Source organism: Cebidichthys violaceus, unplaced genomic scaffold (assembly GCF_023349555.1).
Source record: "Cebidichthys violaceus isolate CVI_PGR_0920_01 unplaced genomic scaffold, fCebVio1.0.p SCAF_10, whole genome shotgun sequence".
Taxonomy (NCBI): Eukaryota; Metazoa; Chordata; class Actinopteri; order Perciformes; family Stichaeidae; genus Cebidichthys; species Cebidichthys violaceus.
Genome location: NW_027176263.1, coordinates 1,114,171 through 1,136,396, shown reverse-complemented (window position 1 = coordinate 1,136,396; position 22,226 = coordinate 1,114,171). Strand labels below are relative to the sequence as shown.

General features: G+C 44.0%; 1 protein-coding gene across 1 annotated transcript; it reads left to right on the top strand.

The window, feature by feature from the left end:
- Nucleotides 1–253: 253 nt before the first annotated feature.
- On the top strand, nt 254–21,792 carry map3k21 (mitogen-activated protein kinase kinase kinase 21). The gene is made up of 10 exons (XM_068719679.1): nt 254–1,951; nt 13,611–13,791; nt 13,924–14,072; nt 14,270–14,445; nt 15,692–15,932; nt 16,403–16,525; nt 18,090–18,240; nt 18,353–18,447; nt 18,719–19,543; nt 19,644–21,792. Exons 1-10 carry the CDS (start codon nt 1,159–1,161, stop codon nt 20,012–20,014), a joined length of 3,105 nt encoding a protein of 1,034 aa, XP_068575780.1. The 5' UTR covers nt 254–1,158; the 3' UTR covers nt 20,015–21,792.
- Nucleotides 21,793–22,226: the final 434 nt, after the last annotated feature.

Here is a 22,226-nt window from a genome sequence, read left to right as displayed (position 1 = left end):
TGTGTGTGTGTGTGTGTGTGTGTGTGTGTGTGTGTGTGTGTCTTTGTATATGCTCTACTATTCCCATAATTTCCCTGAAGGCGCGCACTCCTCACACATTCCTATAGTAGCTCCTCCCTCCTCCCCCCCTACTGCTGCGGCGGTCACGTGTCATCTAATCCACCAATCGGAGGCCCCCACAGCCAGCAGCGAGAGCAGCGGCAGCGTCCCGCAGGTCCTTCTCACAGCTCACTGCTGGGTCCGACTTCGACTGGCGAGAGTGGCGATGGGGGGTTGTTTTGATTAAAGTTGACCGATTTTTAATAGTTTTTTATTCCTGCATTCTTACGTTGAACTCCAGGATGTTTGATGTGCTTTCTGAGTGTTCAACCATCAGCTTTTTCGTCTCGTCCACGAAGGAGAAACTCACTTGGGAATGACCGATCTTAAACTGGAAAAAGAAGCAACTTTTCTGCCTTACTAGTCAGTAGGCTGACCTATGCTAAGCTAACCCGCTAGCCAATGCAGTAGAACATTCCACGTTAAAAGTCCCACAGGCGTAAAAGTAAACTTAACGTCTTGGGATTTGGTGACTAGATGAGCTTTACGTGCGTCTTCCTACGAGAAACCTGCCCCTCGGAGTCTCACTTTACCCGGTCGGAGTGGACCGTGCAGGTGCATCTCTTTGCGGCACCTGCGGGAAACTTGGTTGGAGAGCTAACTTTAGCTTGTTTCGTATTAGCATAAAGCAGACGGACTATGTTGTGGACCAGTTTCTCTCTCATGGCAGGGATTATTTCAGATAGATATGAAGTGTTAGTTTAAAAACTGCGTATTGCTATTTAACCGTCAACCCATAGAGTGGTGACATTAGCTTTAAAAAAGTATTTTGGCTAACAGTAGCCAGCAAACCTCGCTAGCGAGTAATTGACCCTCATCCACTTATACCGGAGTGGCGACGTGGATAACGTTGCAGGTCGTGGACGCTCTCTCGCGCTCCCACGGGACTTTGGACACGGACGGTTTTGGTCCCGTCGCGTGGGCTGCGCACAGGGAATGCCCCTCTGTTGGCGTGACAGCATGAGGATTTCAAAAAAGTTATATTTTACCGGTTTAAAGTTTTTCATTTTGTTCTAAAAAGCTCCGCACCCTATATGGTGCCGCTACGGCCACCGAGAAATGGATGTCTCGCAGGCCGCTTTCCCAAACGGTGAAGGGCGGCCGTGCGTCTGGACAGACTCCCCCACAGCTCGGACAGATTCCCCCACTGCTCGGCCGTGTGCTCACTCCGCTCCGTTATGCCCCACCAAGTCTCTGTGGACAGCCGCGTATGACTACGAGGCGAGCGGCGAGGATGAGCTCAGCCTCAGGCGAGGGGACGTGGTGGAGGTGCTGTCCAAAGACGCAACGATCTCCGGGGACGAGGGATGGTGGACGGGTAAAATCAACCACCGGGTCGGGATTTTCCCCTCGAACTATGTCACCTACCAGCCCGCTATTTACCGTCTCCCTGCCACGAGTGGGTCTGTGGGGGCACGAGAGCAAGTCCCGACCCCCCCTTCGCAGATTCCCTTCAGTGAACTGGTGCTAGAGGAGATCATAGGCGTGGGTGGATTTGGCAAAGTGTATCGGGGCACATGGAAAGATCAAGAGGTGGCCGTGAAGGCAGCTCGGCAAGACCCGGACGAGGACATAACAGCCACCGCCGGCGGTGTTAAACAAGAAGCGAAACTCTTCTCCATGCTGCAGCACCCCAACATTATCAAACTGGAGGGAGTGTGTCTGGAGGAGCCCAACCTGTGCCTGGTCATGGAGTACGCCCGAGGCGGGACACTGAACCGGGCGTTGACCGGAAGGCGCATTCCTCCACACATCCTGGTCAACTGGGCCGTGCAGATTGCACGCGGGATGCTCTATCTGCACGAGGAGGCCGTGGTACCCATTATCCACCGTGACCTGAAGTCTAGCAACAGTAAGCAAAGATTGAAGTGTGTGTGTGTGTGTGTGTGTGTGTGTGTGTGTGTGTGTGTGTGTGTGTGTGTGTGTGTGTGTGTGAGAGTGAGTGAGTGAGTGAGTGAGTGAGTGAGACATTAAGCCAAATAACCCAACTTTTGGAGAGAAAGTCCTCCTGAGGAAACCACCCACCTGTTGCACATGCAGCCCATCCACCTTTTAGTTATTTATAGTTAAGTGTTGGTAGCATTTCCGGTCTGCTTGAGTAACTGTGTTAGTAGCATTTTGGCAATTATTTTAAGACCTATCTGCTCCAGACAAATCCACATGTCGACACATATAGTAATTATTTAATGTCATCAATGGCTTGGGGCATTGGGAAGTGTTTACTGCAGGCTCATAGGTTATTAGGAAAACATAGTTTCGTCATTACAGCCTAAATTGAGGTTGCTGAAAACTGACAATTCACACTTTTCCACAACATCACAGTTGCAATGCTGCCCTTTTACTCTGGGTGGATTTAAAGAGGTGTAAATGGTCTGTGGCTGTATGAAGTGGTGGGGGATACCATCAAGAGGATGTGAAATAAAGAGTTTGCTCAGCTGGGCTGCCCCCCCCCATCCCCCAGCCCCACCCCTCTCCACTCACCCTCCTCATCCTTTAACACACACACACTTTCCCAGCCCCCTCTCTCCAATCCAAGCTGAAATGTTGTTCAAATAAAGTCAGTGATTTACCAAACACATAACCAGACACACTCGGTCCACACTGTCAGGCCATGTTCTGGACCAACCAGAGCTAATGCCAGAGAGGTCACAAGGGGAAAAAAAGAAGAAAACTATTCACGTCAGGGTTTTATGTGGTGAAGGAATGTTTGTTTATTCATCAGGGAATGTTGTAATGTACTGTAGTAAATGTAGAGGTTTCACAATGGCTGCAGGTGTTATAAAATAGATCAGTATTCAGTATTAGCAAGTCTGACTCTTGAGTAGGGTCATGTAGTTAGAACCTGGTGCTGTGCTAGTTCCTTCATGGATGGGTAATTGACAACAAGCCAGCTCACTTTAGTTTCCCAGGACTGAATAATGAATGGTCAGCACTCTATGAGAAGAAGAGTCTGAGTCATATACCCACTGACACAGGCTACCCACTTCAACTCAGGTGTGTTTATGTGTGCAACATGACTCCAAACACTATTTCTTCCTTTGTGATCAGAGACTTTATCATCCTGGGGCCATGTGGGGAGAAACTTTATTGTGATGCCTGCATATCTCTGAGAATTAATGTGTGAATGTTGAGACAAAATGTGTCAAATGTACACAGATCAGACCCTCCATGATCACCAAATGAAGACATTTTGAAAGCATCTAACCCTTCTAACTAATTTTACCGTTCACTTGCAGTATATTCACAAGAAATAGTCAAAGTAAATGGTAGATAAATCTCCTTCCAGACCCACTACAGTGAGTACACACTCTATTAGATTAAACTATCACATCATTCTGATCGTGGACAATCAGCCATTGTCTCTGGAGATGTTGATTTATTATAAACTAAACTTTGAAACGATGCATTTTATGTGCTTATGCCCCCCCCCCCCCCCCCCCCGATGCCTTGTGGGATAAACAGTGTAGACGAGCCCAACCTTATTTAAAATGAAAGATGTGTGTTAATTATAGAGCAGATGGAGAGAAAGGATGTAACTGCCATCTAGACTATTTAAGCTAATCGGATGTTTGGTGAACATACACAAACAAACTCCCCCGAACAGACACAGTGCTGCGAACACAAGTCGGTGTGTTTGTCCTGCCACTCCACTGTGACATGGAGATAAGCTTTAAGTGAAGAGGGGACATTTTAAATCAAGCTTATGAGCGACCATTCATAGTGTGCTTATTGCATTGCTAGGCTCCAGTGAAACCTGTGAAGTTGGAACATTTTACCTGTAGGCTAGTTGAATATCAGTTTTTCTGGATTCATTCTGGATTTCCACTGAAACCAGAGCCCACTGCTACGCTGTCAACCACAAAATGAGACCAAGCAATGAATCCTACCAGCACTGTTACTAGTACAGCTGCTCGTCCCAGGGTCAGAAGTCTGAACATCTGCAGTCAATATACTGTCTTATCTAAATAAAGAGAGAATAAAGGAAACTGTACGTGTTTGCTTTGAGGCAGTGCAGTGAGTTCACAAAAGACTCTCCTGCACATAAACACACACACACACACACGGCACCCTGTGGTGTGTCGGGTTGTTTTCGGAGCAAAACCTGAGAATATGGCAGCTAAGAGAAATTGTTGCATCAGCTGGGGAGGGCCTGTTGTTTGTGTTGGCATTGGGTGTGCGTCGGCTAGTCTATGAGGATAATAGGAGTGAGAATTATCCACACGGCGAGGTAAAACCATTTGTTACAATCTGTCATTTATTTAATAGTTAATTAGCAAAATGTCTGTTGGTGTGGCTGTGTGTCTTGGTATATATTTGTCAAGTTATTTCACTCGTAAACCAGGGCACAGACAGGTACACAACTAAACTTTCCCACCTTTCACTCAACTACTCGGACCTCCATTTATCGCCGTGCCGTGTACACATGCTGCACACAGACAAACATGCAGCTATTTGATCAATGATTAGCCTGTAAAGTAATATGTTGGAAGTCAGCAAGATTTGTCCAATCTCCTTTTGTGTTTTTCAACCTAATCTGTAAAATCCCGGCCTGCAGGGAGGAATGTTGCTAATGAGGGATAAAAGCTTAACATACGTTTGCACAATGGACTGGTCAAGCAGCGGTTGCTAGGCTACTGTGGCCAGAAGAATGGCTAGGACTCGGAGGGTCTCAAAGCCCTCGTTTTGTTTTGTTCAGTTCATATTTAATCTCCCAGAGAGCAGCGGTACTCTTTTATAGCCACAAACTGAGGGGGTTTCCCTTCTTGCTTCGTTATTTTTCTCCTTACTTACCTTCCCTCTTGTTTCTCTCTCTCTTTCTCTCTCTTCTTGTTATTTTTCACGTCTATTTCCTGGCCAGCACAATTTTGAAACTTTAAAATACTGGATCAAGAAACTTCCTGAACGCATCAAAGCCAAACAATGAATTTACTCTAAGTATTGTCTGTATAGCCGCAGCCTTTTGTGCCACAGAGGTCCATTATCATCTATAAGCTACTGTTTACGAATGCTGTTGTGTTGACAAAGGCGTTCATTAAAATAAGTGTGGGCATTATAACTAGTTCTGAAATAACTAGCCTAGCATTGTAATTCATGTGGCTCCATGTCAGGCAGACCTCACTGTGCACGCTCAGAGTTGTGATTGCATATTTAAAACGCTTTGCTGACTTGACAAGCTCAGAAAAATGGAATATTCTTCCATTGTACTGAAGAAATATACCCCTTAAATGCCACATGGCAGCAGAGTCCTATGGTGTGTGGATACATAAGTTATGAGGTTAGTAGGAGACATTTCTTGACCCGTGCTTTCCCATCTTACAATGTTGATTTAAACTCTCCCTCAAGCTTGGAGTGGAAGTTTTCATAGAGCAAAAGAAAAAAAAATCCCACTGAAACCTGGCCCTGAGCCAGCATGCATAGTCCACATTAACTTTGGAGTTTTGTATCTTGATGCAAGCGATGGTATGCCAGGAATGTGTGCTTGAACACAACTGAAACTGATTCGAGTTTTAGTTTGGAGCGTGTGCAACAGCATTCTCCCATCAATCTGAAGCTATTGTTAGACTTCATCACCACGCTGCCTCTGTGTTCCCCTCCCTCCTCCTCCTCCTCTGTGTCTTCATTCACTCACATGTCATTCTGTAGATTGGTATTCCAAAAGTCGTGGAATCACAAAAAGGATTTCCTTTTATGTCAGAACACTGAAATACGTTCAGGATACTATGACCTATTTGTTGCAGCAACCAGGGATCTGTTAGGCATCTGTAGATGACAGCTGCACCTGTTGTTTCATCTCTGTGTGTGTAGCACACTGCACAGAGTTACGGTTTAAGTTCAAATATAAATAGGAGGGTTGTTGGGATGAATCAAAGTCTTCTTAGTCGCATTAGTTGTCAAATCGCATTTAAGCAACGGTTGTAACTTTAGTTGTCTGATGAAAATGACCCAGAGTGGAATGAATGATATTTTGGTTGTTGTGGTGGTTTCATTGTTTTCACACAGCCATGATTTTGCTCCTTTTGCAATTAGAAATATTCATTGTAAAGATAGAAATTAGGGATGCAACTATCACACATGTTTTATCCTCAAACCTAATTCGGAGAATAGACAGACACTGACTACCAGTTCAATTCCAGTGCTATCTTATTTCCATGCATCTTCCATTTCTTCCCGCTGCTGCACCGCTGGGTATGAAAACTCTTGACAGAACTGTTTGTCTATAAATTAGTGTGAACAACCTTACTTCAGCATTGCAAAAGAGACCTCTTATTAAATCCTGATTTTCGGGTCATGACAAGCTCACCACGGGTCAGTTACAGTTCAATTTCATTCTCATTTTTGTAATTTTTCTGTAATGCGTAGAATCTAAGAGGAAAAGTTACTAAAGCTCGACTAGGTGTCGCAGGGCAACTTTTCTCAGGCTTCCCACAATTACCCCTGGTGACACACAGACAGTTACTGCCTGTCTTTTCTCTGACGAGAGAATGGGCAGAGGGGAGAGAGGAGGAGTGGAGATGCTTTCACTGTGTTTTTTATGACCTCTCCCTGACTGCACCTATTGTTGGAGGGCAGGGTGAAAAGGAAAAGGGCCCACAGCTGAGCAGAGCTGCTTTTTTTTCCCCGAATCCACCAATCCCCCCTTCATAGCTCCTTTTAGGACATTGATAGATGCTTACACAGCAAAAAGGTGCTGGCTGTACACGAACATTTGTCATGTTTTAACCAGTTATGGGTTAATTCAAGCCTAAACAGACACAAACCAGGAGAGGAAGAGGACAGACAAAGAGCAAGTGGCCCGGAGAGACGTGACCATGATAGATGGATTTAGCCAGCCATTAGCCCTGATCCTTTTCCCATCAACCAGAATGCCTGGGGGCACTCTCATTTCAGCCGGTAGAGACGGACCAGTCGGGGAATGTTTCGCTGCCTTGTTTCTGCTTACTACAGGAAGCCCTCTTACTCTCATGCTAAGTCTGTTGGCACAGTTACGAAAATACTGCCACTGCAAGTTAGGAGGCTGCACTCACAATTTTTACAGCAACCATGAAGCCTCAGGACTCTGCTTAGATAATGGTTCATTTGAAACCCCTATAGTAGTGGATGAGTAAACCATTTCAAAGTTTGTTTTGATAAGTTGTATCATATTGGAGAACAGTTTTAGACAAAGACTAGACAGACAAAGACATTAACAAACGCAACTGGCTTTGTGTTGTTTGCAAATTCATTGCTCAATACTAATTCAAGACTTGCTCTTCTTGGATGTGCATATTTGATATATGTGGAATACTTAAGGTATGGATTTAGCTACATTTTCTTTAATACAGGGAAAGTACTTAAAACACAAATTAACCCAATCTAAGACTATTTAATGTGCTGAGTATTCCAAAACGTTCTAAAAATGGCTTTTAGTTTTTAATTTTGTGAAATTTCCAGTGCTGCAGAGTGTCGGGGAGTTAAACTTGAGGTATTTTAGCTTGTTGAAGACAGAAGAAATGGTAACGTTTGCCCAAAAAGTGTTTTTCTTTTCTTTTGTACCTTGAGGGGGAAAAAGCAATGGGAAGAAGCGTGGGAGCTGCTTTGAAGGCAGCAGCTCTGCTTCTGATCTGCCCACTGCTCCACCCTGAAAGATGGGTCTGCCTCGAGATCCACTGTTGGAAAAGGGAATCAAATGGGGGGGTTGGACTGAGGGTGGGGTCTGCCTTGGGGGCATATCCATCTCCGATTGCGTTGCACTGTTGTCCACTTCAAAACATTCTCCTGTCAAAAGAGTAAGAAAATATAGAATGAGGGAAAGAACATACTGAGATGGAACTTTCTTCGATACATTTATTAATACGAACAATAGTTTTCTGTAAGCAGAGTCTTTATACCTAACATAAGCATAGGCCCTCCTCTTAAGCATGTGAATCCTTTTATTCCATTTAGTAGCCTTTTCTAATATTTGGGTGAGGAGTACAGAAGCTTCTTTTGTGAATTTAGTGGTTAGATTACTTTGCCCACATGTCTCTAGTATACCAGCAAATTCATGGATGTCAGTGCATCAATGCATTTGCCATAACCTCTGGCTATTTTTACCCACATGTAACCTTGTTTAAAGACATGGCCTACATATATATATATATATATATATATATATATATATATATATATATATATATATATATATATATATATAGACGTAATTCAAATCATGAGATGCACAAGCAATAATTAGCTTATCAATACCCCACCTCCAATTGTTCAACATGTCATCCAAACTATACCCGACACTGACTAGCCACAGCCTGATTTTGTGCAACAAGCACAGCTGTGAAGGCTTTAAAATGTGCTAACTTTAGGGTGGGGTTTGGCCTCAGGCTTGACTTTTAGGATTACCCTAAATAGAAGTCAACCAGAACATCTGGTTCTGCTTTTTGAATGCAATTGAATGTATTGTTACAAGACTATTTGGCCTATTTGAGACAGTTTGAATGTAGAAATCGTCTGTAACCAGTGACACATTTAAAGAATAACTTTTTTTTTCAATGTGCCTGCTACATGCTGTTTTCACAGCTGTATCTTTCTGCCATGCCAGGAACTCGTTGGCAGCTCTCACTCCTCCTTGGGAGGCAGACTATTAAATGAACCGAATACAATCACAAAAATCTCCCACAAATCCCACTGCTGGTCTTAGGTTGTCTTGTCCTTTATCTTCGGGATCCTGAAGAAGGTCTCCAGTACACCACAGCCATCGAAGACAAAGTAGCACTCTGTAGTTCTCAACAACATTATGTTTAAAATTGTAGTAATTCTGCTCTTTGAACAGTGACAGTTGATAACGGATGTCAGTGGTGTGTCTCAGTTTCGATGTTGCATGCATTCAAGTTCAGAAAACTTGAGCATAAATGCAGATTGTGAGAGTTACTTAAACATGTAAATAATAAACTTTATTTCTATAGCACAATTCATGCAGACAATGAAACACTAAGTAGCTCGGACAAAGGCTTTAGTCCAAGACCTTGGGCTCTTTATAATCAACAATTAATTGAGAAAATAAATGGCAGGTTAACCAATATTGTTCTTAGTTGCAGCCTCAATTGCCTATTTTGTCTATTTAATTTACTGATAAGTTATTTCTTGTGATATGTATTAATTTCTATATTCATTCTTTGATAGAAGTACAGAGCCGAAACAATAGAATTGTGTAATGGAGAATCTCGCAAGCAGATTTTGCATTCATATCTATCGGTAGGCAATGGGACAAGCTCTTATCATCAGAAGCGTTTCTGTTTGTTGTCCGAGTAGTAGTGACTAATCACTAGTAGTGACTAATCACTTTGGTTTGAAATGAGCTTGTAAACTGGCTACTTGTGAAACAGTCCGGTTGTACACGTTGTCTCTCAACTCCAGTCTTGCACCTGAAGTTGCTAATCGTTAACAGCGAGCAGCGCACGGAAGACAAATTCTTGCCTCGGATATCTGCTGGCTGCACCTGAATCTGTCGTCAGACCAACAGCCGATGGGTTTCCGAGAATGTACGATGGATGACGATGTTTAACGCTCAATAAATCACAAGCCGCAGGTTTACCAGCGGCGGCTATGTAGCGTGGTTGTGTTGTTAGCTTTGCTGCTAATAACCAAACAAAATGTCTGGCTGACTGAGGTTTAAAGGTGTTGTTGTAGCATCACGTCAGCATGCACGTCAGTCATGTAGACGGGAGTTCGCTCTTTTATCAGACATTTCTAGAGGGCTGACACTGAAGTATCATGGCGCTACAAAGAAAGTATTTGGCATGATATTCTATCGGCCAATCAATGCAGAAGGGGCTATCCCAAAACCACTGTTCTTCTAGGTTATGTAACTAACCCGTCATAAGTCATTATAAACCTACAGAGCCTGCTGGGAGGAATCTATGGAATCACTGAGAGGGAACTTGACAACAGGAAGTAGGAGTATATCATTGGTCTAGTGAAACCTGTTTGTAATGGCATTCCTATTGTTGCAGCCTGGGTAGAGGATCCCCTCCGTGCCGAAGGCTAGTAATGGCACCAACACCCCTGTTATCAGTGGAGACCCATAGGAGTCACACGGCGGTTAAAAGGCTGCTTGAAATCACTTCACCGTCTGAAAATGTGTCTTCAACGCGTGTAAGGAGCAACAATAATCTGCTGTTCACAGGAACTAGTTCATGTGTTGTCTGTCTTCGTTGAGATGATGGGTCACGTGAAGTAGTTGCTTTTCTGCTGTAGTAAAATGCAGTTGAGACTAGTCAATAATATACAGTATAGTAAGGCAGCATATGGTGTTAGCTGTGTGAATAGTAGGCTTGTGTTGCGTTGCATCCGGGGCTGCAAGCAATCATTAATATTTGTTAATTGGCAATCGATTGTTTGGTCTATATAAACGTCCTCAAATTGCTTGTTTTGTCCGACAATGATAAGACACTTAAGCATGTTTAGTTTTGCGTCACATAAAACAAAGACAAACAGCAAATCCTCTTCATTTAGAAGCTGGAAAAACAAGGTGTAATGCCTAGCCACCTGCTCCAGAGACGTAGGGTGCATTCACCTCTACTACTGGGCTCATTAAAAGAAAATATGCAAAATTGGACCAAACTGGTGAAATTCTGAGAGCCGGTTGTGTCACGTTAGCCATCTTTGTGTCCTTGTAAGCTTTGATAGTTGAGCTCAGGCTGCGGCTGCAGCAACTCTACTTCAGCCAGCACAAAGCCCGGCACGTTGGGTCAAACACTTGTAAACGCAGAAACAGAAAGTTTGCTTTCGGGGCCGTCTGCCGGGGTCAGTCCCTCTTCTGAATTCAAGTTAACCGCTAACTCGGGGTACGTCCGCTAGAGCTGCCGCGCGCTCTACTACAGGCGAAGCAGCAGGTATGAGGCAAGAGTGAAAGTTGTGTTCTCATTTGTCCTACTTTTGGATTTAATCCAATAAACAAACTATCAAAACACGCACGGATCATGGATCATATTCTCTGGACTGAGGGCAGAGCAGCGCTGCCGTGACTCACTTTCGCCTCTCGAAGAACGAGTCTGATTAGAGAGTCCGGGCCGGATCCTGCTGGTTGGCGGTACACGTCTCTGCAGCACAAAACATTGACCTACTTGGCATAACGACAAAACCGTTACATTCTTTTGATAATGTTTGTTAATTTTTAGTTAAATACTGGCCAAATCTCACACGTTGCTCCTTCCATCGAGTAGATTTCTGTCAATTAATCAACAAATCTGTCAAATTGTAACAACACAATTTAATAAACCTTGTGCAAACAATAATGATCAAATTAACATTAGTCTCGATTGAATGCGTGTATGAACACCTTCACTTAAAAGTTAAGATGTGTAGTTAAAGCCTTATTTACCAATCACTTCTACACAGTAAGTATAAGTATTTGGTATCAGTATAACACTGAAAAAGTGCAGCATTTATGGCCAGTTATGGGAGTGGGCATAGCGCTACATAAGAAAGTAATTCTGCATATATTTGTTTCTGTTTTTCGTCGCACACAGATTTTCAGTAGAGTCTGAGTTTTATGAATATCTGTTCCTAAAGTCAGAAGATCACTATTCGTATTGCAGGTAAACCATAACGCCTCAGGTGGTTAAAAGTACATAAATGTAATATAGTTTCATGTTTGCGCACGACTGTGATTGAGAGGTGTGCGCGTGCGTTTTGGCAGATTTTTAGTTTGGCACTGTTGGACTGAGGAAGTCCAAGGTCAGTGAGATAATACAGCAAACGCAGCTACTAAATACAGCTCCTCCGTTCAGGTAATACTTGCTCCCACCGATCACAGAGCCTCTGTTGAAAGCAGTTAACAAGTAGCCTTCAGACAGAGTAACATTTTTTTAAAACATTGTGATACAGTAGGTGTTACCTTCCCATGGGAATATTAGCACAGAGTTTATGTGTCAGCAGTGCACTCGAGTGTTTTATTTACCCTAACACCTAAGTGCCTCTGTCCTACCACTTTAAGGGACATTTAGACTCTCAAGTTTAAGTTTCTGTAAAAGCAGCACAGCTGATGGGACATGTTCACTCTGACCTGCAGTGTTCAGGCTGTGTGTAAATAATGAAATGAGACAGTTTGTTATGTGAGGAGATCTTGGCAGAGGCAAAAAAAAAAAAAAACACATTTTGAAAATAATACCAAGAGGATGAAAAGGATCAAAGAGTCTTGGCTTTGGCTGCTTGTTCTAGTCGAGGAGATAACAGGAATAGTGGTCGGCACACAGAGAGCAGGTGTTATTGAAAGGGAACACTGGTCGTGGGCGGCACGGGTTCAAAAAGATTAAATGCTCAGCGCCTTGTTGACTCCTGTGTGTATTAGTGTTAACTCCTGTTTGCTCTACTGAACTGAGAAGGACTTACTTACGTTTGTTTGTTTAATGCTATTTGTGTGCATTTTACTTCAGCATGTTTAACTCTAATTCTCTTGGTTACATTTCTATGGTTTTCACTCGGATGTGTCTCTTTAGCTTCATCTGAAACAATCGATCAGAAAATGAATCTTGAACTAATTTAATAATCAATTGTTTGTCATTTCTTTCTTTTTTTAAGGAAAGACAAACATTCCTTGGTTTCATCTTCACTATTTGGAGAATTTGCTGTGAATTGTTATAATTTATTTTAAAGTGTTCTAAGTTTTGGACAGTTGGTCGTACAAAACAACACGTTCGAAGACGTCACCTTTGGTTTTAGGACATTTTATTGGACATTTTTAACTATTTTTGAGGTGTTTTTACATAAGCAGAAAATTCAATAATCAATAATAAAAATATTGTTAATTTACACCAATATGTCTCTCACATATTTTAGTATATTATTTAAGCTAGGCAGTATAGTCTTTGCTTTAATTTCTTTTTTTGCAAATGAAATATAGAAAAATCTTTATTTTCTTGCATTGAATTGAGTAGCAAACGTAATTTCAGTTCATAACTAAATAGAACTGGAGTCTCATGTATCTCACCGAGTTGAAACTGGTTCAAAATGATAAACATCTGTTTATATGAGAACACGGAGGGGGTGAATAACAGAGCACTGATATTAAATGGGTGAATAAACTTGACTTCACACGTCAGTGGGTTGTGGCTTCCCTGTGGCAGCGCTCTCAGGCCAGGTGTAGTGTTACAGGCGGGTTCCGAGGGTTCCGTCTGTCTTTAATGTGTAAAACAGTTTTAGGACCTGAGGACAGGAGCTTTGTGGCGCTGTCAACCTTCTGTTACTACAGTAATAAATGACCCGCATACCTCGGCCCTGTTGAATATCGACTATCATCTCCTCACCTGCACGGCCGTATTCCTCTCCGTCCCACTCTCTCTCTTTGTATCTCCCTTTCTCTTTCACTCATCGTCTTTCTCCTTTCTCCTCTACCCCCCCACCTCCCCCACACACACACATCTGTCACTTTCATCCCAACCCTGTCTTTCCACTTTCCCCTTTCTCTCAATCACTCAGCGCTTGTTATGCCCTCTCCCACTCTCTCTAATGTATCCCTCTCTCTCTCGCTCTCTTCTCAGTTTTATTACTTGAAACGATTGAGAATGACGACATCGGGAGGAAGACCTTGAAGATCACAGATTTCGGCCTGGCCAGGGAGTGGCACAAAACCACAAAGATGTCAGCCGCAGGCACCTACTCCTGGATGGCCCCCGAGGTGATCAAGTCATCGCTCTTCTCCAAAGGCAGCGACGTCTGGAGGTATGACAAATTACACCCCAGACACCCACCCAATGACAAAATATGATCTACTACTACTTACACAGTATTACTCTCTCCTTTACTTTCCTTTTACTCTCTTTAAACTTTCTCTGTATGTGCGTCAAACACCAGCTATGGCGTCTTGCTGTGGGAGCTGTTAACAGGGGAGGTGCCGTATCGTGGGATAGACGGCCTGGCTGTTGCTTACGGTGTGGCAGTCAACAAGTTAACTCTACCAATCCCATCGACTTGCCCCGAACCCTTCGCCAAGCTCATGGAAGGTAAATGTGCAACATAGCAGTAATGCTGCAGGATGTAGTGATTTCTTTTTTTTACTGTTGTTTCATATGACCTTTACAACCGACCATTAAACCTGCCTGTTCTATAGCTAATGGTTATGTACCTTTTTGTGTTTTAGTTACAATATGTGTGGTAGAGGACGTATCTGTAATCTTTACATCTCAATGTGTGTGTCCAGAGTGCTGGGACCAGGACCCCCACGTTCGTCCCTCCTTCTCCTGCATCCTGGAGCAGCTGTCGGCCATCGAGGAGGCGGTGATGGCCACCATGCCACAGGACTCTTTCCACAGCATGCAGGACGACTGGCGCGTGGAGATCCAGGAGATGTTTGATGAGCTCAGGACCAAAGAGAAGGTAGAGCAGAGCGATGAAACAATATATATCATAGGTCAATATGTTGGAGCCACTGACATTACACCGTACTCACAACATGAGGTTAGAGTGGGAACTTAGAAACCTGACATGCAGCTTATGTAGCCGACCTTCTATCCTTCTTGTACTGTGCTCTACGTTTGTTATTTTCCAGTGATGGTACATGTTGACTAATCTGTTATTGAGATGAATCTAACCGTGCAGAATCGCTTGGGGCAGCTTTTTATTGACTTAATTGGTTACTTTCAGTGGAAAAGCTAATCACGCGTTAGACAAAAAGTGTTATTAATGCCGAGGTGCTTTAGCGTACTTCCCCTTGTTAAGACCTTAATCTGCTTCCTGTTTAAATCTCCCATTGCTGGCTTAAAGAGGGGGGTTAATTAGTGTTTGTAGAAACAGCCGGATCAGCACAAAGAGCTGAGTCAACGAATGGTGAACTGAATGACACAGGGTTTCAAGAGACTTAATTTATGCCTTTTATTTGATAATTATATCTTTTATTGTATTTTATATGAATGTATCATAACTGTTCAGTTACGTTAAACCACATTTTTAACATGTACCCTTGTGTTATGTAATCATCCCAATTAATCACTTAAACACTCAACTGAACCTGCACCAACTCATCGAGACATAAAAGCTCTATAAAGTCTGTTTGCTGTGTAAAGCTTTCATAAATCACGAGAAGAAAGAAATAAAAATCTTTGAGCTTTATCTCACATTTTCCCATCGTAAATTTCCTAAGATTTCCTGTAAACGTCCCACAGTAATCTGTGTCTAGGTGGGTGGCTCAAGTGGCTTGACTGTAAAGCTGCTTTATGTAAGTCATCCAGTAAGGATTATTATTACTCAGCTGAGAGCAATTAAAGAGAAAATGGGGACCGGTTAGCTTTGTAATACAGCCTGAAACAGCAGGCAGTAATCTCCTGGTACCAACGTGTTGTAGAAGGAGTTATTTAATAGATGGCAAACACTCCTGCCTCCCTATTGTTGTCTTATCTGCAAGAGCTTTTCCCTTGTTTTATGGGAATTATGAGATGTATTCCTACCTGTTTGTCTTGCAATGCATTCTCTTCTGTCTTACAAGACAATTGAGTCCAAAAAAAACAAACTAACAGTCTTCACTCTAGCCTTGACGGTGTGCCAGTGTTCCCAGGACATTGTGGCAACAGCAAATGTCTGTCTTCCAGTTTCACTATATATGTATCTTGACACCTGGTTCCTCCAGGAGCTGCGTTCCAGAGAAGAGGAGCTGACTCGGGCCACCGTCCAGCAGAAGTCTCAGGAGGAGCTTCTGAAGCGTCGGGAGCAGCAGCTGGCGGAGCGGGAGATCAACGTGCTGGAGAGAGAGCTCAACATCCTCATCTTCCAGCTCAACAAAGACAAGCCCAACGTGAAGAAGAGGAAAGGCAAATTCAAGCGTTCCCGCCTCAAACTGAAGGATGGAAACCGCATCAGCCTGCCCTCAGGCGAGTGAACATACCGAACAGCTGTCTTGGTTTCATATTTAAATTGGTGGTCTACCAGTGTGAGCGGTGAAAAGAGCTGAAGTGTTACTGAGACCAACTTTAGGTTAATGAGATGTTCACTGACAAAGCAATGTCTAGTGAGTAGGGGTGTCACAGTTCTCTGAATCCACATTTTACTTTGGGGAAAGGGCTCCACTGGTTGCGCCAGTCTCGAAATCTTCTGCAGCCTTCAAACTTAGAAAAGTGTGGGCTGCGTTGTGTCGTCTTTGAAGTGCTTTTCTTTTCTCTCGCACGCAAGAGGCCGGGGATGAATAGAAAACAAAACTGGGAGAGTCAGAGAATCCTGCTTTTGACTTTTAAGGTCGAAATCGAAAGCACATTTTGACCGTTTCTGATTTAGGATCAATGTTGTGACCCCCACCTGCTATTCTGAGATTGTAATGACCGTATCTGCGTGTTGCATTTTGCAGACTTCCAGCATAAGATCACCGTGCAGGCGTCGCCTTCCATGGACAAGAGGCGAAGCCTTCATAGCACCAGCTCCTCTCCTCCCAGCAGCCCCACTCTCATCCCCCGGCTACGAGCAATCCAGCGTAAGTTCTGTCCGTTTTTTTTTTTTTTTAAAGTTTTCCTTAGTGTGAAGTTTGACCGTCTCCTCCACCTCTGTGTCAGTGTTTTCTTGTAGCTGTGGTTCTGTATTTCTTGGCCCGCATTAAGTCAAATCTTCTTATATAAATATGAAAACCATTCTGAAGAAATCACATCAACTCTCTGAGAGTTTCATGGGAACGGGAACATGGGAACAGTGTCACAATGACCAGAGCCGTGTGAACGAAAGCTCCGGAGCCACGAGCAGTCAGCCAGTTGTTTGAACAGTTTGATGGTGTCGTTAGTCACGCTCTAACGCCCTCGCAATAACGGGAACAAATTCCTCTCAAGCATTTACAGTAAAGGCCGATATTCAGACATGAATCTCTGCATTGCAATGTATTATAACAAAAAAGTTATCATGTAGTATGTCATAAAAAAAGTCATTAAAAACTTCATATTATAGCACGCCAAAAAGTCACAAAAATGTCATAGTATGTCATGAAAAAAGTCAAGATATAGTTGTTGTATTTATTGTATTACTGACATTGACCTATGTGTGGAATACAAGTGAACGTAACTTGTGTCGTAGGGCTCATGTCGGTCAGAGGTAACGCGTATGTTTCCCTCCTCAGTGATGTCCCACATGCAGAGGGACAGTTTGTATGTTTACCAACAGGATGTTGATCTGACCAGCGAGCTCACAGCCTCGAGGCGGCTCACGAAGAAAGGCAAGCTATCGGCTTCCCACGTGCAGCGCGTGAGGCCAACGGCACCGAGCGCTGCATGTGATGTTTGGCTAACCTTGACAAATGAAAGGGTTTGATGCCTAACTGCTTCCGTTCACTGGGGCTTATATTCTCTGATTGACGAGGTTTTCCCGATGTGTGGATTTTGGGGTTTGCTGGTTGTTTCACAGGTGCTCTTGATAACAATTATGAGGTTTATGCCATAGACTTGGGCCAGTCCTCTGTTCATATTTGAATCATATTATATTATGTGGTTTAAATGAAGTAATTCTTAAAAGGAACTGGTAGTGCTGTTAATTTGCACTTTTTACTGGTTTTGCCCTCGTCTGTTGCCCTCGCAACCTACAGCTATAAGAAGCTTTTATAACAGCTTTTGGGTTTTGTTTTATGCTTTTTGGCCTTTTGATTTCACTTTCAGAAATTCATTTACATTGGTGATATCTTCTAGTATGAAAAAAGTTTGTCACTCGAATCTTCCTGAATCAAAATGCAATTATTAAAATAATTAAAGCTTTATATCAATCCAGTGTAGAATGGCCTTGAAATAAACGTTTAAGAGATGACACCCATGAGTTATTCTTTGCCATTTAAACTTTTTAAGTCCTCTCTGTCTACATATTTGGAGACAGAGAGGACAAAGATTTTTTTTTCGACAAACTGGGATTACTGTGATTCTACAGATGGCATAATATCTTTTTTTAATAATCTTACTTACACGTCTACACCAGATTCTCTGTCAGGGTTGCGGTTTTGCTTACAACACCCTCTTGCAGTTGTTTTGAGTCTTTTGAGTAACACTTGTCGGTCGCTGTGTTAATAGTTACCCAAGATGAGAGCAACCGCACATGGGGCCGTAGCACCCTCTTCAGGCCAGAAGAGTTTGAAGACGTGAAAAAGGGAATCAAGAAGAAAGGAAGAACCTGGGGTCCCAGTTCAGTGCAGAGCAAAGAAAGACCTGCTGCTGCTGAGAGGTACACACACACACACACACACACACACACACACACAAACTATCACACACTTTCTACTACAAATGGAGATAACTTTTACTTCATGTGTTCTGTTCCTGTGCATGGTTTTCAGAGTGCGTCCTCTGTCAGACGGCAGTAATCCCTGGTCCACCAGCCTGGTCAAATCCCAAAAGTCTGTCCCCCTCTCTGCCCTGTTCGCTGAACAAAGTGAGCAGAATTGTTTTCTAAAGTGACTAATAAATGTTGTTTTGCTGAACAGGTTTTAAAGTCTTTTGAGTGCTTGTTTACTTGTCAGATTTGAAACTAGGTTTAATGTCCCTCATGTTCCTTTTATGTCTATCAGACAAACAGTTATGTAGTTTTTTGTCAAGTGTACAGGTACTCTTAATTATCTGGTGATGCTTGTACTAGGAAGAGGAAAGGGGGCTTGTTTGGTTCATTTATTTATAAAGTCTGATTCCCACTTCTGTGTTTTCAGCGGGGGCCGGTAAAGATGAGGCGTTCTCCCAGGAATGTCCTGACAGCAGCTCCAAGCCAAAGCAGCTCAAGTTCCCCAACCAGGTGTACATCGATCTACCTCTGTGGAGGGACGAGCAGCAGCCTCAGAGCCCCGGTGGGCATTGTGGGTCGGGAGATTCTGGGGTTGGGGCGGCAGGTCAGGGTGGCCCAGCAGAGAGCCCAGAAGACACCACCACATCCACCTCGTCCACCTCCACCACCCCACAGGTCACCCCCACCAACAGCCTGAAGCGGACGTCGGCTCGCCGCAAGACCGACTCCGTGCTGTACGGCTGCGGCTCGTTGCTGGCGTCCGTCGTGCTCGGTTATGACATTAGGGAGGCTCTCAAAAACTCCGCTCCTGGGGAGGATTGCGAGCCCCAGCGCGAGGAGAAGGAAAAGAAGAAGAAGGAGGGCCTGTTTCAGCGTGCGACCCGCTTCCGCCGCAGCACCTCGCCGCCGGGTGGTCGCTCCCGCAAAGACGAGGCGTCGTCAAACCACACCGCCGCCCAACCTGTCAATCTCATCTCCATGTCAGCCATTATGGAGTGCAACTCCACCAAGTGTCTCTTACCGTCTGAGGCGGACGCGTCACAGTCTAGGCCCGGGAAGGTCGAGCTTGCGGCCGCCAATCATCACACGGAGTCGTCCAGACCCGGCCAAGCAGCTGCTACAGAAGGCCAGAATAACAAGACTGCAGCTAACACACAGACACCACCGCAAACCCAAAGCCAGCCCGCTGAGCAGAGCAAGCACAACACAGGAACACGCCTACGCAGAAAGAAATACACCACCAACCACATTAGTGAGTAACAGGAAAAAACGGGGTGCGGGAAGTAAGCTTGTGTACGGTTTAAAAAAAATACTTATGCTCCAAAAATGTATCTTCCCCCATCTGTTTCCAGCCAATGGCCCACCCACTCTGCCTCCTCCAGCCTCACAGAAGAAGCAAGAAAAAGAGCAGGACGGGTTGTCGGAGAAGCCCTCTGGTGGGGAGGCCTTCTCCAGACCACGGCCAGTGTCGTTCCGGGCCAAGCCACATACCTGGGCCCTGCTGCGAGGGCGCAACAAGAGCTACTCCCTGGGCCACTACTCCGGAGAGAAGACGGCCCAAAACCTAAGCGTAGTGCTGTCCTCAGACGTGGGGACGGGCTGCTCCCTACTGGACATGGACACGGAGGGCCAGAAACGAGACTGCACTGTGCCGCTCTGCCGCATTCAGAGTTCCCCGGGACGGACCTCCGTTTTTGAGCTGGAGAAAGAGTTTCTCTCTTAGGAGCCTTAAAAAAAAAAAAAAAAGATCTGCTGTGGTCATAGTTCATCCCACACAACCAAGAGTGTTTCAGAGCATTCAGACAGAATATTTGGCCTCAAACTCCTGGAGGGTTTAGAACCAGGCTGCCTTTTTCCCCCCGTTTTTTTAAAATGTTCTATAATATAGAACCCAGCTTTGCCTTAGTTCTAGAACATAGAGATGTCAGTGTTCTAGACCAAGTCTGAGACTTCTAGCAGACACCTGTGTCAAAGGAGTTGTAGAATGTGCGCCTTCATCTCAGTTTGAGAACGGTCATAAGTGCAGTTCAGACCAAAGATTTGCGACGGGATAATGTGAAATTCGCAACTACTTGCAATGCGCCAGTCTGCAATATTCTGAAATCTGTCAGTTTACACCGATGCAACGAAGCAGGACTGTTCTTTCTTATCCCACCTCGTGCCCAAGTGCAACAGAGAGTGGGAGGCCACGGGCCGAGTCATCTAGTCATCTAGTCGCGCTGCAGCGTTCATGAGCCCGCGCTGTCCTTTTGTGCACACAGCAGAAACTATCCATCGATTTGTGGAGGTAAAGAGATAAAAATACACACTCTGTGCAGAGAAAGTACTGCCAGCTGCTGATTCAGACAGGATGAACATCTGAAACATGATGCATCAACAATAACGTGGAACAAAACACCACAACTTAGCCTGTAAAGGATTTTAGTTTTACAGTGTTACAGGTTTAAATAACGTCGATCGTATGGATCATATTGTTCATCCTGCTGTCAGAATATTTCCAATTAAGTTTCAGATTTGTCAGCTGTTAATTGTTAACAAATAATCCGACGCGGCTGTTCCTCAAACAAATTGATGAAGTTATCCTCTTCTTTCCTCATTGTCGTCACTTTTGACCAGCTGATCGTTTGTAACCTAGGCGACCGGCTGACTTTGCAAACCAGCCGCTGGCGACTTGACGAGCCGAGTCGCAGGCGACACCATCAGCCGGCTTGAGTGGAGCCGAGGCGGACAGTTCTCACCGCTGCAACAGTTTTGTCTCGTCGCGAATCTTTGGTCTAGACTGTGATTTCCACACTTGCCTTGACTCACTCTGGAACCCACATTTACAAACATAGTTCTGAAACTTGAGCGGAGCGCGCTGACTCAGCAGCTCTTCCTCTGTTCGCTCGATGCTCGACGGCCACCTTCTGTTCGCGCAGCTCTTCCTCCCTTTTGTTACCTTCTTCCTTTTTCGTTCTGTCGGTGCAGCTAAACGTTGACCGCTGCTGCAGCTTTTCGCAACACAATACCCTCACCTTTTTATTTATATATATATTTTTATAGGTAATTTAATATGAAGAGACTTGACCTTACCTTTAGAAACCAGCAGGACATACATTCCATGTCAGTTTCAAAGTTGTGCGATCACGCTTTTAGATTTTTTGACTTGAGAATCATGCATGTACCCTTAAAATGTTGAACAAAAAAACAACCTACGTCTTGTTTGTAAATATTTCTTTTTATCCCATTATCAGCCTAATGCTGACTGGAGTTTTTGTATTGCATATATGCTGTTTTGTGACTGTTTTAAAAGTGAGCGATGCTGCAGTACCGTTTGTGTTCCAGGGACAGGTTACATACTGGATCGTAGCAGGGATGCAACTATGTCTTCTCCCAGAATGTCCTAAAGATTTTAGAGAAGCAGGTAGAGAAATACCTACAGAGCAAACATTGATTCGTATTGTAGTCATGTGTTGAAAGTATTTATAGAACATCATTTTTTTTTGGGGGGGGGGGGGGGGTTAATATTTCCTGTACTGCAGCCGAATGGGGGAAAACCTGCCCCAAATGAATGAATTTATAATCTAATCCCCCACGATGACAGCTGATTGGCTGCAACTGCAATGACACAGCCCAATCTCAGATTTAAATTGTTAAAACGATTAATGCTCAGCCGGGAGTGGCAACATGGGATGTTTAGAACATCGAGTGCACAAAGAGCAATACTTGTTTTTTTGTTTAAAGCTTAACTTTGACACAAGTTCTCTGCATCTCCGGTTTCCCCTCCAATTGGCATTATTAGTTTAATTCACCTAATTGCGCTCTTGTGTTTAATTGGATTTGTTGACGAAGGCTTACAGTCTGGGTTTATTTCTAAGCTACACGTTTTGTGTAGCGTTAAGCAAACAGTTTCCCCGTGTGGCCAATTTCCATTTCATTAAGGTCGGGAAGGTCTG

Excerpts from the sequence above, each read along its gene's own strand:
- map3k21 (XM_068719679.1), top strand. The coding sequence starts at position 1,159 with ATGGATGTCTCGCAGGCCGCTTTCCCAAACGGTGAAGGGCGGCCGTGC. Across the intron at positions 16,526-18,089 it reads CCGGCTACGAGCAATCCAGC|TTACCCAAGATGAGAGCAAC; the intron begins GTAAGTTCTGTC and ends CTGTGTTAATAG. Across the intron at positions 18,448-18,718 it reads TGCCCTGTTCGCTGAACAAA|CGGGGGCCGGTAAAGATGAG; the intron begins GTGAGCAGAATT and ends CTGTGTTTTCAG.